At 47.9% G+C, this 16990-nt stretch overlaps 1 protein-coding gene across 1 annotated transcript; it reads left to right on the top strand.

Annotated features, from left to right (window-relative positions):
* Positions 1–725: 725 nt before the first annotated feature.
* MARVELD1 (MARVEL domain containing 1) lies at positions 726–2120 on the top strand. The gene has a single exon (XM_083149593.1). It carries the CDS (start codon positions 926–928, stop codon positions 1418–1420), a length of 495 nt encoding a protein of 164 aa, XP_083005719.1. The 5' UTR covers positions 726–925; the 3' UTR covers positions 1421–2120.
* The last annotated feature ends 14870 nt before the right edge of the window (positions 2121–16990 follow it).

Genomic DNA, 16990 nt, shown 5'->3' with positions numbered 1-16990 from the left:
TGTGTGCAGATGTTGTAGCCAGGGAGGAAGTTGCACGCACACGCTGTGCAGTGATGTACACCAGCTATGTGTATGTGTGCAGATGTTGTAGCCAGGGAGGAAGTTGCACGCACACATAGCACAGTGATGTACACCAGCTATGTGTATGTGTGCAGATGTTGTAGCCAGGGAGGAGGAAGTTGCATGCACACATAGCACAGTGATGTACACCAGCTATGTGTATGTGTGCAGATGTTGTAGCCAGGGAGGAAGTTGCACGCACACGCTGTGCAGTGATGTACACCAGCTATGTGTATGTGTGCAGATGTTGTAGCCAGAGGAGGAAGTTGCATGCACACAGAGCACAGTGATGTACACCAGCTATGTGTATGTGTGCAGATGTTGTAGCCAGAGGAGGAAGTTGCATGCACACAGAGCACAGTGATGTACACCAGCTATGTGTATGTGTGCAGATGTTGTAGCCAGGGAGGAAGTTGCACGCACACGCTGTGCAGTGATGTACACACCAGCTATGTGTATGTGTGCAGATGTTGTAGCCAGGGAGGAGGAAGTTGCATGCACACATAGCACAGTGATGTACACCAGCTATGTGTATGTGTGCAGATGTTGTAGCCAGGGAGGAAGTTGCACGCACACGCTGTGCAGTGATGTACACCAGCTACGGTATGTGTATTATGCAGATGTTGTAGCCAGGGAGGAAGTTGCATGCACACATAGCACAGTGATGTCAGCAGCAGCAGGGGAAGCGAGGCATCAGGTTACAAGGGGGGCTGATCCACACCCTACAGACAGGGGGGGAGGAATCGGGTCTAGAAAGAAATCTGGAAGCCTGGGGGAATAAGCCAGCCACATCCTTCACTCCATACAGTGCTGCGCCCCATCCAGCCACCCCAGGACTGCCATCTGTGCCCAACGCCCGCTTGCCATGTCCGCCCAAGTCAGCAGGAGTTCCCTGAGTGCCAACAGAGAGTTCCTGAGAAGTTTCCCCGGGGTGCTGCGAGTGCTGCAGCTGGTGACCGGCGCAGCCCTGTGGATCACCATCGCCTCCAACACCTACAGCGGAGCCGTCCACTTCGCCCTGTTCGTGGCCGTCTTCTTCTGGCTGCTGACCCTGTTCCTCTACTTCCTCACCCTGCTGGACAAGCAGGAGCTGGTGCCCATCCTGGGGGGCGAGCGCTGGCTGCTCACCAACCTGGTGTACGATTCCCTGGCTGCGGCTCTGCACATTGCAGCCACCGTGATCATGGGCATCAGGACGGAGGAGCTGTCCTTCTGCAACCTGGACACCTACCGACTGCCCTGCCTGTACAAGACCTACATGGTGGCCTCTGTGTTCGCCGCCCTGTGCTGCCTCTTCTACCTCCTCACCGCCATATGCTTCTCATACAAGAAATGCAAAGGGAAAAGCAGTGTCATCTAAATGCAATGGGAAATGCGGAGATATCTGGATGCAATGGGAAAATGAGAGTCATCTACATGCATTTGGAAAATCAGAGTTATCTACATGCAATGGGAAAATCAGAGTTATCTAGATGCAATGGGAAATCCGGAGATATGTGGATGCAATGGGAATATCAGAGTTATCTACATTCAATGGGAAAATCAGTTAGCTGGATGCAATGGGAAAATTAGAGTTATCTACATGCAATGGGAAAATCAGAGTTATCAACATGCAATGGAAAATGCGGAGATATCTGGATGCAACGGGAAAATCAGTTATGTAGATGCAATGGGAAAATCAGTCTTCTGTAGATGCAATGGGAAAAGCAGTATTATCCTTGATGCAATGGGAAAAGCAGTGTTGTCTAGAATTGCTCACATCTGTGCCCTCATTTGGTGACATTGTCCAGATATCTGACTCCTCTTATCTTTGTACTGAGCAGGGCTGCTGGAGCAACCACCTGTTACACATGGGCCAGAACAAATGGTTATGATTTACTGTAGGTACAGATAAAGAGCGGTACCCCGACCCCCTTTTTATGAGTATTATTATATTAGGAATATTCTTTATTTTGTGCAAATGTAAAATGTTTTGTGATTTTGTATTCTTTTAGTTTTGACATAAACTATCTATTTGCGACTGTTACATTTTGGTTTGTAAGTAAAACATTTCTTATTTTTTTTTTTTTTAAGTGTCTGGTGTTTTACACAACTTAAGTGTTCAGCGTTGTGCAAGTTGGGTGTGTCTGGCTGAGTATGTAAGTATCTCTGTATAAGCCTTTGTTGCATACAGTGTTTTAAACCATTGTTATATGATGATAATGAGGTTTATGGGCCAGATTCAGACCCAATTTGCAGCCCTTCCGATGATCGGGAGACCACACATGTGCACGGTACGCTGTGAGTATGCGCGAGGTCCCCCAGAGAAGGCACCCTGGTCGTTCTCAAGATGGTTGAGAGGTGGCGGGTGCTGCCGAAAAATGCAGGCGGATACCAGGCGTCGGGAGGGAGGGCCGCTGACGGCCCAGATGCAGGAGGGGAAATAATTCAATGGTGATGAATGATTTCAAATGGATTTCCCCCTCTTTGCGCGGCTGCCATTCACAGGGGAAGGATTTCACTCTGGCAAGGGGGGCGCTTACTCATCGCAGGGCAGCAAAAAGTTGCAGCCCAGCAATCAGGTCGGAATCGGCCTATAAGCATTTAGTGCAGAGGTTCGCATTTCAGAATGCAAACACATTGGATGTGTCTGTCACCGGGCACAGGCAGGGACAGGGGCACTATAAGGAGCCAGTCCCGGCTATGTGCTGAGTGAGGTTCTGGAGCTTGTGCGCATGTACGTAGGCCTAACCACCATGCACAGGGGCCATTCCCTGTAAAGAGTTCCTGGATAACCTTGCTGGAACTACATCCCGTGTAGTGTAGCCTATAGAGGATTGTGGTAGCCATTGCAGGATACATAATAGCCAAAAGCCTTTTGGAGGGGGAAATTGGACCCAAAATCATTCTAAAACACCTGCAAAGTTGAACAAAAGTGGTTTTTGCCCATGTCGGATTTTGCAGCCATTCGAAAATAATCGGCACAGGAGCCCAATTCGCCCAAATAACGGGCATTTTTTTAACATTTTGCCTTGGAGACAAATAAAGTGAATTAAGATAAAGTACCAAACAAACAATTTTTCAAACACAGGGGTCTCTATACTGAGCCTTGGTCAAGTGGAGAGAGATAAAGTTGCAGCGAATCCTTCCCCAACTGTCATTTTACAAACAGTCTGTAACATGGCATTTAGGAGCTGATATGCTTGTACTTTATCTCCATCCACTGTATCTCTCCCCAAGGCTTAGTACATAGATCCCACAGTTGTGGGGTGAGGAAGAGAGGGTAGAATAGCAATGCTACTGTGAACAATATGGCTTATCAGTGTCAAATGCAAGTTACGGAAATCACATTCAGGGCTCGGTTAGGATGTGGTCACATTGTCGATGTCTGATGACTGATATTATTATTGTGCACACACATCCAAGCTGCACAGGAATTGTGTCCCAAAGGTTACCGCCGGAGATGCAGAACAAATCTCAGAGAAAGACAGTAATGGTGTGTACACACAGTACAATTTGCCATTCGACTATATAGTCAAAATCGAATCGGGATCGCATAGACATCGAATGGAGATAGAACATGTTTTTAATCTTTCGTCCCTATTCAATGCCGATGTGCACTCAAATCGAAAAAGACAGTGCAGCAATGACTATATAGTGCAGACCTGTACTATATAGTCAAGATTGAATGCATGCATTTTGGCTTGCCGTGCGATTCGATCCCGTTCGAATAGGGATCGAATAGCAAGGCTATCGCACCATGTATATTACAGTGGAGTTTACTGGGGGGGGGCTGCGACAGCTTAAGATGTGTTCACACGGTGCGATTTTGCTTGCAATTGAATCCCGATTAGATTACGAACCGAACAGCAGGCAAAACTCATTCGATTTGGACAATATATTACAGACCTGTACTACATAGACTCGCCTGCACAGCCTATTTCACTGTTCGATTGACATTGAATGGGAGCACGCATTGGGATCGAACTGGCATTGAACGATGCTAAAAACTGTTCGATGTCCATTCGATTCGATTGTGCAAAGATGGGCAAACCCCAGGAGCCAATGGCTTCAGGGAGTCTCACACTCTCCAGGAGGGGCAGGCAGGGGGCAGCAAGTAAATGTGGGGATTCACAATCAAATGAACACTGCCTAGCAAGCAGTTCTGAATTAGGCCGATACTGCGTACCCACAGGGCTGCAGCTGGTGGGGAGCCTCAGTTTGAAGCCCATCTTGGGCTGGAGCATTAGCAAAAGTGTTGCAGGCACACTGCGCCAAGACTGCACCCGCCTCTGAATCAGGCCCTCCTCAGTCTATATATATACTCTAGTGGTATAGCTGGGAAATGGTTTATTTTGGAATAATGCAGGATCTGGAAAAGCAAATAGGGGGAGAATCAGCTTCTGTTATAACACAGTAAATTGACAGGAGGTAATTGGTTTATATTTTATCTCTCTCCACTTTATCTCTGTCCAGGCTTTAATAAATACCCTCTATAGCAGGCATGTCCAAACTGTGGCCCTCCAGCTGTTGTGAAACTACGCATCCCAGCATGCCTTGCAATAGTTTTAGCATTCCCTAATAGCAAAACTGTGGCAAGGCCTGATGGGACTTGTAGTTTCACATTAGCTGGAGGGCCATAGTTTGGACGTGCCTGCTCTATAGTCTTCATACCGCTTCTTTAATGTAGTAACCACACGCTGTCGCCAGCAGAATCTTTTGAAGTGTTCCATCAGGTTTTATGGACATGCGGCCACAAGGTGGCGCCGTTCCATTACAGCCTATGGCTGATGTGTCTGGTTACCCACAGCATGTATTTACCACCCTGGTGGGTGAGATGTGTTAAGCCTTAACAAGTGATAACGTGGAGGGTGGTAAAGCACCAGACAATCAGCTCCTATCTGCCATATTATTATTATTTACAGTTTCTTATATAGCGCAGAATATTTTATTGCTCTTTACAGTTGGAAACAACAGTTATAAAGCGAACTGGTTAGTAACAGACCGATATAAAGGTCGGAGGGCCCTGCTCGCAAGCTTACAATAGGACAATCTGGGTTCGAAAAATGACAGGAACTGATTGGCTGATTCTTTATTACTCTTTACCGCCCTCCACTTTATCACTTGTTATGTTAAGGCTTTAATGGGGCAGATGTATAAAGCTTCAAAAAGTGATAAAGAGGAGAGGGATAAACAACCAGCCAATCAGCTCCTACCTGTCATTTTACAACATGGCAGTTAGAAGCTGATTACATCTGGCACAAAGGGCCTGATTCGCTAATCGCTGCTTAGCGAGTGGTTAAGCGCCTCCCGCCGCCCCAACAGTCAGGAGCTGATTGGTTGGACGTTTATCACTCTTACATCTGGCCCACTATCCCCTGTTGCCTAATGGACAGTAATGTGCTGTACTATTATAACACCTTATAATGTAATATCCTGTACACGGTATAATGCAGAATGGGTGTCGGGGGGGTTTGATCGCTATGTCGTCACTATGAATTTTAACATACATTTGTTGACACTCATGTCGACCTTTTGACTGTTAACCTTCCCATTGTCCCCCTAATGCTTGTGTCAACCTTCTGACCCTGTCGACCGATTTCACGTGTCGACAAAGAGCCCTGTCGACCTTTAGTATTTGACCTAATATATTTTGACCATAGTGTCAACACTATAACCCAGGCATGTCCAAACTGTGGCCCTCCAGCTGTTGTGAAACTACACATCCCAGCATGCCTTGCCATAGTTTTAGCATTCCCTAATAGCAAAACTATGGCAAGGCATGATGGGACTTGTAGTTTCCCAACATCTGGAGGGCCATAGTTTGGACATGCCTGCTATAACCCATACCTGTCAGGGGAGCACGGGAAGCTGGGCAGACCCATACACAGGGCAGAAGTTTGATAGCTGTGATAAGATTCCTATAGATAGTTTATCACTGTAATATAAGGCACACAGGAAAGTGAGGCACTACAGAATGCTGCACCTGTGGAATCCCCACCGATCATATATTTCTGGTGATGTTGTGTGATCATGTAGAATGCACAATTAGTCATTTGCCGGCACATCATCTCTGCGGCATCTTGTAATGTGTCTGGAAGCAGGGACAGGCCATATAGGGGAATGTTTTGTACACTAGTAATAATGAGATGTTCCCACCAATAGCGTTGTCGAGAACTGAAATGGTATCCTGGAACACAGTTTCGTCCGTCCAGCGGCGTAGCTTTGTTTGGGGCGCCCCCCCGCCGTTAATGGGGGGCGCCCCCCTTTCCTGCCAGCCCGTCCAGCGTGCCCCCCGTGCCTGCCCCCGTGCCCCCTCCCCCCAGTGCCGCATGCTTACCTGTCCGGCCGCGCGTCCCGGCTCCCCTCCTGGCTTCAATAAATTCTATGCAGACTGACCACGATAAAATGGCCGCCCCCATACCGCAGACAGTTTCATAGAACAGTCTGCTTTATGAAGCGGCCATTTTATTGTGGTCCGTCTCCATAGCATTGCTTGAAGCCAGGAGGGGAGCCGGGATGCGTGGACAGGTAAGCATGCGGGGGATGGGGGCGGGGGGATTACTATAGCACCGCAGCCCCCCCGGCGCCCCCATATGCACAGCGCCCCCCCGCGACCGCGGGGGCTGCGGTGCTATAGTTACGCCACTGCGTCCGTCAGTGATAGTGCAGGCAGGGATTACTGCTGGCCACACAAGCTGTGATATCTGTAGGGTTAACGAAAAACGCAGGTGCACACTCTACACACGAAGAACGCTGTGGGGGAAATTTACTAAGATTAGAGTTCTATTTCACATGGGATGTTGCTATGGGAAACCAATCAGATAATATCTATTATCTAAATGCTAGGTGATAAATAAATAAGTAAATACTGTTTGGGCCCATAGCAACATCCCGGGTGAAATTTAAGCCCTGTACACACGCATCCATCTTTCCCGATTTTCGATTAGATTTTGCTTATAGAAACAAAATCGAATCGAAACCTAAACGAAATCGAACGGTTTTTGTGTCACTTTCGATCTACATTCGATTCGATGCGCGCTTTTCACAAAATCGAACAGAAAAATTGACTGTGCAGCCAAGGAAATATCGAATTCGATCCAGTAAATCGCATGTGTACAATGTACCATGAATGTATATCGCATTCGATATCTAATGCAAAAGTACAGATCTAATGCCAAATCGAATGCAAAGATCTAATGCCAGATCGAATAGAAAATCGAATCTAACATCGAATCAAAAGCAAATCGATGTGTGTGTACAGGGCTTTAAGCATTAGATATCGAATTCGATATCGAATTCGATATACATTCATGGTGCATTGTACACATGCGATTTACTAGATCGAATTCGATATTTCCTTGGCTGCACAGTGGATTTTTCTGTTCGATTTTGTGAAAACGGGAGCGCGCATCGAATCGAATGTAGATAGATAGTGACACAAAAACCATTCGATTTCGTTTAGAATTCGATTCGATTTTGCTTCTATAAGCAAAATCGAATCAAGAATGGGGAAATAAAAATCGATGCATGTGTACAGGGCTTTAGATAGAAGTCCAATCTTAGTAAATATCCTCCTGATCAGAACAATTATGATAAAGATACTGTGGGGGTTATTCTGGTTCGTATGTTATTAACGTACGCCGTCGGATCTGGGTTTTTTTTTTCTGCGCATGCGTACTTTCCGCAATGCGCAGGTGCGGCGACTTCACAACGCTCACGGACGGGTCTTTCCGTGCGAAAAAACCTGTCCGCAAGAGTACGGTCATTGTGGGCGGCATAGGGGCGTGTTGAGGGGAGCGGCCAAAATAATGAGGGAAACTGGGCGTAAACATGGGCATTCACGGGGGTGTGCACAAAAAATGTACCGTGCCACTACCGCTCGATCGGCGAAAGCACCGTGCATTTCGGACACAAAACAGGCGGCCGCCACCGCCACCTCCATACCATCCCTACAGATACCGCATGAGAGCGGACGGCTGGGTCTGCTAATTAACGCTGATTACTGGTCAAACGCATACACCTGAATGTAATAAGCAATGCTGCAGTCTATTAAGTCCAAACCATGATTTCACTACCTGCAAGCCACACACAGCACTCAAACACATTGGAAGCTTATGTTTCTACACTTCTCTACATGTAAAGGTTGGTTTCATTTAAGGTAAGAATCATTTTAAGACCTGCTTATATATGCCAAGGTAGTTATTTTGTAACCATTTACACACATTCAGTAAGTGTTTTCATATACTTTAAACAGCAGCACACTCAATCTACACAAGTCGACATGTGTCAACCTTTTCACTCTTATACAAACATAGTTTTTTTTAATTATGATAAAAATACATAAACCACAGCTACAAGGATGTGGCAGCAATGTTTTAAGGCCATGGCCACTATTTTGCACACAATCTTTGTATAGTACCCAAAATACATAACTGTACCACTTTCTGATCTGCTATGAATTGTATGTAGTACACTCTGGATGTAAGATGCCACCAATCACATTATTGCAATCACATCTCTCTAAAGGTGCGTACACACGGGGCAATATGATCGCTGGCAATATATTACTAGCAATATATTGCTCAGCGATCATATTGCCCCGTGTCCCGTTTTCATCTGCGACCAGAGATGGTCGCAGATGAAAATTTAAACACTGCTGGGTGAAGAGGCAGGGGATGTCGCTGGTCGGAGGAGCATGTTCCTCCGACCAGCGACCATTCAGGGGCTGAAAACGGGAGCACGCACCCGGCGATTTATCGCTGGTGCACATTCCAATCAATGGCAATATGGTCGCTCAGCGACCATATTCCCAGCGATTTCAGCCCCTATTGCCCCCGTGTGTACACAGCATTCCAAAGGATTCCTACATCTGCTTATGACACTGAAAACTCATATTTGTAACAATATTTTAACATGTTTGTTCACAAGCAATTTAATCATGTTTGGTCGACTCACACATCTTTAACATACCTGTACCAAGACCTGACTGTTTTTTTAGAGAGGACACATATGCATTCCTACATAAATGTCACTTTTGCCCCTTGTTTGCCTACCTCACCCACTCCATGAGGAAATCATTGTTCTGGACCTGGTTTTACCTACTAATGTAGGAGTTCCCTCACCTGCACAGAAACTGCTTTCTCACCTATAAAGTTCCTCTGCACATGTGCTGACACAAACTAATTAGCTGGGAAAAGTTGGATATGAACATGTGAATGGCCATGGAGAGGGTTAGACATGGGAAACTTCTACAACACTTCAATAAATGCACCAAAAGACCAAGGTCAGTAGGTACACATAAATGTATTATTTGTTTGACACAAGAAATTACACATACAACAAATGTTTTTTAATTGTGAAATTAAATTTATTTGCTGTTAAGCATCACAGCTTATTTGAAAATTTAATGGCATCAATAAAATTAAAACAAAATATATTTACAAAAATAACAATCAGCCAGAACAAGAAGTTGCATATCTCCAAACATGTGTTACCCAGCAACTGGATTGGTGAAATAAATGTGGACACCTGAATACGACCTGCAACAACCAGGGAGAATACTAAGCACGCTACACACCACCAAAAATAAAACCTGCATTTCAAGAGGTCAAAATAAACAGTTTACTGCTTATTTTGGATATATGTAGAACTCAGGAAGTGGATCCCCAGTGCAAATTTAAACATTTGGGGTCCAAACACAGAGGAAGTGACTCAGGTGTCATTATTTAGGCCCCTTTTTTCCCCTTCTTGGATGGGGCCTTGGGGGCAGGGGCCTTGGGGACTGAAGCCTTGCGCCGTCTTTGGCCAGTGGACAGAGGAGGGTCAGCAGAGGTGGAAGGTTGTGGAGCAGCTTTGGGTGGGGCAGCAGATGGGGGTTGTCCCTTTGGGACCTGGCGGTGGTGACCAGCTCCGCCACAATGTCATTGTGGCGGCTGAGTTGTTGGGCAATGCTTTGCATGCCAGCCGCCAGAATGTCATTCTGAAGGCCTCAAACTGCTGCCTGTTGGTGTCCTTCCAATCCGCCAGGAACTCCCCAAACTGTTGCTGACGGACTGCAGCCTCCACCCCATGCTGCTCGATCCTGTCCAGCATCTCTATCCACCTTTCATCCCATGTGGCCTGTGGCTGGGAGTGGCGTATTGGTGGAGGCTGAACCACTTGCTCCACTTGTGGCTCTGATGGGGAAGATGCTGCCGGTTCCTCAGGAGTTTCTGCTTCTTCTAGGATAAAAATTTAAAACAATGTCACCATCACATACACAAACAATCTCTCTTACCACAAACAATGCATTACTGTGAATTACCATCAAAAGCAGCATCAAAGACCTCCAACGGGAGCTCACTATCCATATTGGATACCCCCCTGACCTCGCCCAAATCAATCACATCCAACGAGTCCTGCTCCAGGAGGGTATATTCCAAACTGGATGGCATAGGCCCCCTCCCGGTGGACATGCTGTGTTTGTACCGGTCAGTCATCTTCCTCTTCAGTACAGTTTTGAAGTCTGTCCACCTACAAATTTAAAAAAGTAAATATCATCATGAGATATGTGCACCACTGTGCTAGTGAACATCATTACTACGTTACATTTCCTAGTGTGGGTGATATGTTTTATTTTCTGCATACGTTTGCCACACACACATTAATGTCTCCATTATGAGGCATATCAGTGTCTCATCTCATTCATTAGGCCGCTAAATGCACATACATATCTCACTATGCTGAAATAACAGCAGCCATGGCCAAATTATGCTCCTCCAGCTGTTGTGAAACTACACATCCAACCATAGCTTGACAGTGTTGATATTATGGAGTAATTTAACGATGGGAAGGCATGCTGGGATGTGTAGTTTCTCAACAGCTACATGTGCACAGTGTGGACATCTTTGTTTCATTAGCATCATATGGAACATGTTACTACAACTCTTTTTCAAAAACACACTTGCTGTTGTCCCATCACATACTTCACATGAGCAGAACTGTGCCCATAACCTCACATCACACCAATGGTGCATGTTTCATATATAAATGTGGGTTATTAGACATGGTTGTGTTCACATGTGTCATTGAAGTGTAGCACTATCTACAAACACACCTTTCTATTATTCTCAAAACATACATGTACCATATGTACACACATATGACATTATCAGGGGGAGAAACACACTTGCCTTTTCTTCACTGATGTCACATCCCTTTCCACTCTTGACACCTGGTTCACTTCCTCTGTGATCTTCTCCCAAATCTTTAGCCTTGCACTGGCAACCGGCTTCCTGGGAGGTAATTCTATCCATTCTTGTGCTCTGGGCACTAAAATTCTCAATTCTGCCTCTTGAAATGCAGGGTTTCTCTTTTTGGTGGTGGTATCCTGCTCAGTACTCGGCCTAGATGTTGCAGGTCGTTTTCTGGTGGCCCCAGTTCTCTCACCATGCAGCTGCTGGTTCTCACATGTTTGGAGAGATGCAACCTCTTGTTCTGGCTGGTTGCTTGGCCCTTGTTGAGCTGGTGGCGTTGTTGCAGTGCCTGTTAGTGAGGGGCCCCCTTGCTCTTGGGCCCTCCTTCTCCGCTCCTGCTCCCTCTGCCTCAAAGTTTCAAGCAGGGATTCAGCTCTTGCTCTCTGTAGGGCGTCCTCAGCTGCGGAATCATCTGAGCTAGACATGTTTGCAGCAATTATGGCCTGCATCTGACTGGATATTTATATGCTAAACTCCCACCTTGAACAAGGGGCATATTTTTTCTCCCCTATGTAGTAGCTAATTTGGTACTCTTTACCTAGAAGGGCGCCCACGATTTTGATCGTGGGCATCGCAAGGAAAAAAAATTGCGTCGGTCGCATCACATGCGACCAAAAAATCGCTTGCGATCGACGCGATGACCGTGATTTTCCTTAGGGAACAATGTTAAATGTCCCAATTGACCCGATTTTCCATAGGGAACAATGTTAAAAGGCCCACAGAGGCCAAATAGGCACCCCGAAGTGTGAAATGGGCCCCCCCATTGTTAACGCCACCCCACGATCAACGTCAACCCGAAGCGTGGCGAGCGCAGCGGTACGCGTCCTACGACCTTTTCATACCCCCACTATCCACGTCGGCGTGGAGTCGAGAATATCAAGTGTGGCGAGCGCAGCGAGCCACCGAGCCCGAAGCGTGGCGAGCGGACGCGGACACCTTCACAGGTATACGTGTCCCCTCGCGGGCTTCACAGGTGTCCGCGTCCCCTCGCGGGGCTTGCTGCGCACGCCACGCTTCGGGCTCGGCGGCTTGCTGCGCTCGCCACACTTTCTATTCTCAACTCTACGCCGACGTGGATAGTGGGGGTATGAAAAGGTCGGAGGAGGCGTACCGCCGCCCCTCGTGGGCTCGCTGCGCTCGCCACGCTTCGGGTTGACGTTGATCGTGGGGTGGCGTTAACAATTGGGGGGGCCATTTCACACTTCAGGGTGCCTATTTGGCCTCTGTGGGCCTTTTAACATTGTTCCCTATGGAAAATCGGGTAAATTGGGACATTTAACATTGTTCCCTATGGGAAATCGCGGTCAAATCGGGTAAATTGGGACATTTAACATTGTTCCCTATGGGAAATCGCGGTCATCGCGTCGGTCGCATCGCATGCGATTTTTTGGTACATGCGATGCCCGCGATGGGCGCCCTTCTAGGTAAAGAGTACCGCTAATTTACGCCGATAATTACCGCGTAAATTACGTAGGTGTCACGAGTGGGGGGTTGGATGAAGTCGTGTGGTGCTCAGGAACAGGAGACGGACCAGAAGGAGAAGGATTGAACCGTGCTGGTTTAATAAATGATTTCATAAATGGCAGACAACTTTTAGCACTTAAATACGTCTTTAAGTGGCAGTTAGTGGTAAACGAATAAGTTAAAGTAGTAAGTCCAGAAAGAAGATGAACCACGTCTGTGATAAACAAAAGTCTGAATCGGGAGGTCGAAGAAGCAGGGGATCCAGGAGAAAGTAACTCTGATGATTGGTGGTAATGTTCCTTTAAATGGGAAGAAACTGGACACCGGATTGCTGGAAGAAGAGATCGTGGAAAAAGTGCACTGAAGGACTCAGGGATGCGGGAAGGCACTTGGACCTTGGCGGAAGAAGCAGCAAGGAGTCAGTGGCAGCAGTATCCCAGCAGCAAACACATAGAACTAGGCACCAGGAGTCAGGAATAACGAGTCACGAGTCACGAGTCAGGAGTCAGCTAGGAACTGTGAATGACTCTAGAGACCTCTTTGTACTGACCCTGAACAGCCCTAGGCAGATCCCCTATATCCCCAGGGGTTAGCTGCCATTGGCTGTCAGGGAAATACGGGTGGAGACCTCAGACCAGGAACCAATCCCTGTGCTGTCCTTAAGCAAGATGGTGGCGCCGGCCTCCCGGCGTCACCAACAATGAGAGAGTGTGCTGCGCTCCCTAGCCTCCCCGGCGTTCACTGACCGCCAGCCCGCTGCCGCCCGCTGCCCCAAGGACTGGAGACTGACACACGCTAGCCGGCGGCGGGCGCGGACGGGTGAGTAATGGACCCGCCGCGCTCCACTGCGGCTGAGTGTGACAGTACCCCCCCTTTTCTGGGTGACCCCAGGGCACCTACGCACCTTGTGTGGGTTTCTTTGGAAGAACTGTCTCACCAGACTTGGAGCGTGCAGATCAGCAGAATTTACCCAGGAATTCTCTTCGGGACCAAATCCAGCCCATTCCACCAGAAACTGAAGATGGGAATTACGACAACGGGAGTCTATGATCCGTTTTACTTCGAATTCTGCCTCCCTCTCGGAGCAAATCTTAGGCGGTTTGGGCACCTTTCTTTGATACATGTTTAATCTCAGCGGTTTGAGAAGGGAGATGTAGAAGGAGTTGGAAACCTTCAGAGATGACGGTAGTTGTAACCTGTAAGCGACTGGATTAATAACTTGAGTAATCGGAAATGGCCCAATAAACCGAGGAGCTAGCTTCATGGATGGTAAACGAAGGCGTAGATGGCGGGTAGACAGCCATACCTGATCTCCGACTCTCAAACGAGGAACTGCCTTTCTCTTTCTGTCAGCCATCCTCTTGTATCGAGCCGATGATTTGAGGAGGGCGTTGTGGACGTCCGACCAGATTTTACCGAATCGTTGCAACAAGGAGGTTGCTGCAGGTACTTCGGAAGAAGGTAAATCGGTGAAGTCTGGTGATCGTGGGTGCTTGCCATATACGGTAAAGAAAGGAGTGGTTTCTGAAGACGAATGACAGGAGTTATTGTGGGTGTATTCTGCCCATGGCAAAAGGTCTACCCAGTCATCTTGGGAAGAGGAGACGAAAAGCCGGATGAATGCCTCTAGATCCTGGTTGACCCGCTCAGTCTGGCCGTTGGTCTGTGGATGAAAGGCGGTAGAGAATTTGAGTTTAACTTGCACGGCGGAGCAAAGTGCTCTCCAGAACCTTGCCACAAACTGTACTCCGCGGTCGGAAACAATCTCCTTGGGTAGACCATGCAGTTTGAAGATGGTAGAAATAAAAAGTTGAGCTAATACTGAGGCCGATGGAAGACTCTTTAATGGGAAGAAATGCACCATCTTGGAGAAGCGGTCAACCACCACCCAGATCACTGTATGCCCCTTTGAGGGGGGAAGCTCGGATATAAAGTCCATCGACAAATGGGTCCACGGTTCAGTTGGAATGGAGAGCGGGAGAAGAGTACCAGCAGGAGAGGTTCTGGGAATCTTATGCTGAGCACACTTTACACAGGATGCGACAAAGCTGGCTACATCGCTACGAATGGTGGGCCACCAGTGAGCGGAGTAGGAACTTTAGAGTCTTTTGTGCCCCAGAGTGCCCTACGAAGCGGGAAGAGTGGGCCCAAGATAACACTTTCTTGCGAAGGTTGAGAGGAACGAAGGTCTTGCCAGGAGGGGGTGTAGGTTGGGTTGTCACCTGAGCGAAGACGATTGGAAAGGGCATCGGCCTTGGCATTCATGGTCCCGGGTCGAAACTGGATCTGAAAGTTGAAGCGTTCGAAGAACATAGCCCAGCGGGCCTGACGGGCAGTGAGACATTGGACCTGTTTGAGAAATGAAAGATTTTTGTGGTCGGAGTAAACAGTGATCCTATGTCGCGCTCCCTCCAAGAGATAGCGCCACTCTTCAAACGCTGACTTGACCGCCAACAACTCCTGCTCTCCTATGGAGTAGTTCTTCTCCGCAGGCAGAAATTTTTTTGAGAAGTAGGCACACGGGTGTAGTTCTTGATCATCTCCTCTCTGGGATAGAATTACTCCTACCCCCTCAGAGGATGCGTCCACCTCCAGGATGAAAGGTTTGTCCAGATCTGGTTGGAGCAGGATTGGGGCCGTCATGAAAGCGTCCTTCAGTTGTTGGAAGGCATGGAAGGCCTCGGGGGACCATTGGCTAGGATCGGCTCCCTTGCGAGTGAGGGCGGTGAGAGGTGCAGCAATGGTGGAGAAATTCCGGATAAACCGGCGATAGTAGTTTGAAAAGCCCAGGAACCTCTGGATTCCTTTGAGAGTGGTAGGGATCGTCCAATCTTGAATGGCTCTCACCTTCTCTGGATCCATCTCTATACCGGTGCAGGAGAGGATATGACCAAGGAACGGAATGGAGGTGACCTCGAACACGCAATTCTCCAACTTGCAGAACAACTGGTTTTTGCGAAGACGACCCAGGACTTCTGACACCGTCTGTCTATGAAGATGGAGGTTAGGGGAGAAGATGAGGATGTCATCCAGATAGACCACGATGGAATTATATAACAAGTCCCGGAATATATCATTCACGAATTGCTGGAAGACGGCAGGGGCGTTACAAAGACCAAACGGCATCACCAGGTATTCGTAGTGCCCGTCACGGGTGTTGAATGCCGTCTTCCATTCATCTCCGGGACGGATCCGGATCAAGTTGTAGGCCCCTCTAAAATCTAATTTTGTGAAGATAGAAGCCCCTTTGATCTTATCGAATAATTCTGTGATGAGAGGCAGGGGGTAACGATTCTTGATTGTGATATCGTTCAACCCTCTGTAATCGATGCAAGGCCGGAGGGATCCATCCTTCTTTTTTACAAAAAAACCCGCCCCTGCTGGAGAGGTGGATGGTCGAATGAATCCTTTACTTAAGTTCTCTTGAATATAGGTGGACATGGCCTCAGTCTCGGGTAGAGACAACGGGTAGATGCGTCCACGAGGCGGGTACTTTCCGGGCATCAACTCTATTGGACAGTCCCAAGGCCGGTGTGGAGGAAGGGTGTCGGCACCTCCTTTGCTGAAGACGTCTGAGAAGGGAAGGTATGGACAAAGGTGGAGATGAAGAAGACGAAGAAGGGCTGGTGGGTTCAACTTGCTGATTAGCCTGGTTGAGTGGGATAACCCGGGATAGGCAAGTGGATGAACAATTGGTGCCCCAAGCCTTGATTTCCATGTTGGACCAGTCGATATGGGGATTGTGCTGGGTGAGCCATGGCAATCCCAGAACCATTTCATGCGAGGACTGGGGTAGAACCATGAACTCTACTGTCTCTTGATGAAGAGCCCCCACAATTACAGTCGTTGGAGAGGTTTGAAGAGTAATCTGCCCGCTACAGATGCGACTCCCATCTACCGCAGTAAGGAACAATGGATGCTCCAAGGGTCGTACGGACAGGGAGTGTTGGGTGATGAAAGACGCGGAGAGGAAGTTCCCTGCTGCTCCTGAATCCAGCAAGGCCTGGACTTTGATTCTTCCTTGAGGGGATACGAGGGTAACCGGGATGGTGGAATCGGCAGAGGAGGGAGATGGAAGCAAGACTCCTAATCGGACCTCCCTCGGGGAGATTAGGAGCGATCGTTTCCCGGACGCAGTGGGCAAGAGGATAGTAGATGAGCGGAGGAGCCACAATACATGCATAAATTCTCTCGTCGTCTACGGGATTTTTCCTCCAACGAGAGCCAGGAGCGGTTGATCTGCATGTGTT

The sequence above is a fragment of the Crinia signifera genome, chromosome 6 (genome assembly GCF_055691185.1).
Source record: "Crinia signifera chromosome 6, ASM5569118v1, whole genome shotgun sequence".
NCBI lineage: Eukaryota > Metazoa > Chordata > Amphibia > Anura > Myobatrachidae > Crinia > Crinia signifera.
This window is presented reverse-complemented; position numbering and strand designations above follow the sequence as displayed.

What these genes read in the sequence shown, in the direction of transcription:
- MARVELD1 (XM_083149593.1), top strand. Translation starts at nt 926, where the DNA reads ATGTCCGCCCAAGTCAGCAGGAGTTCCCTGAGTGCCAACAGAGAGTTC.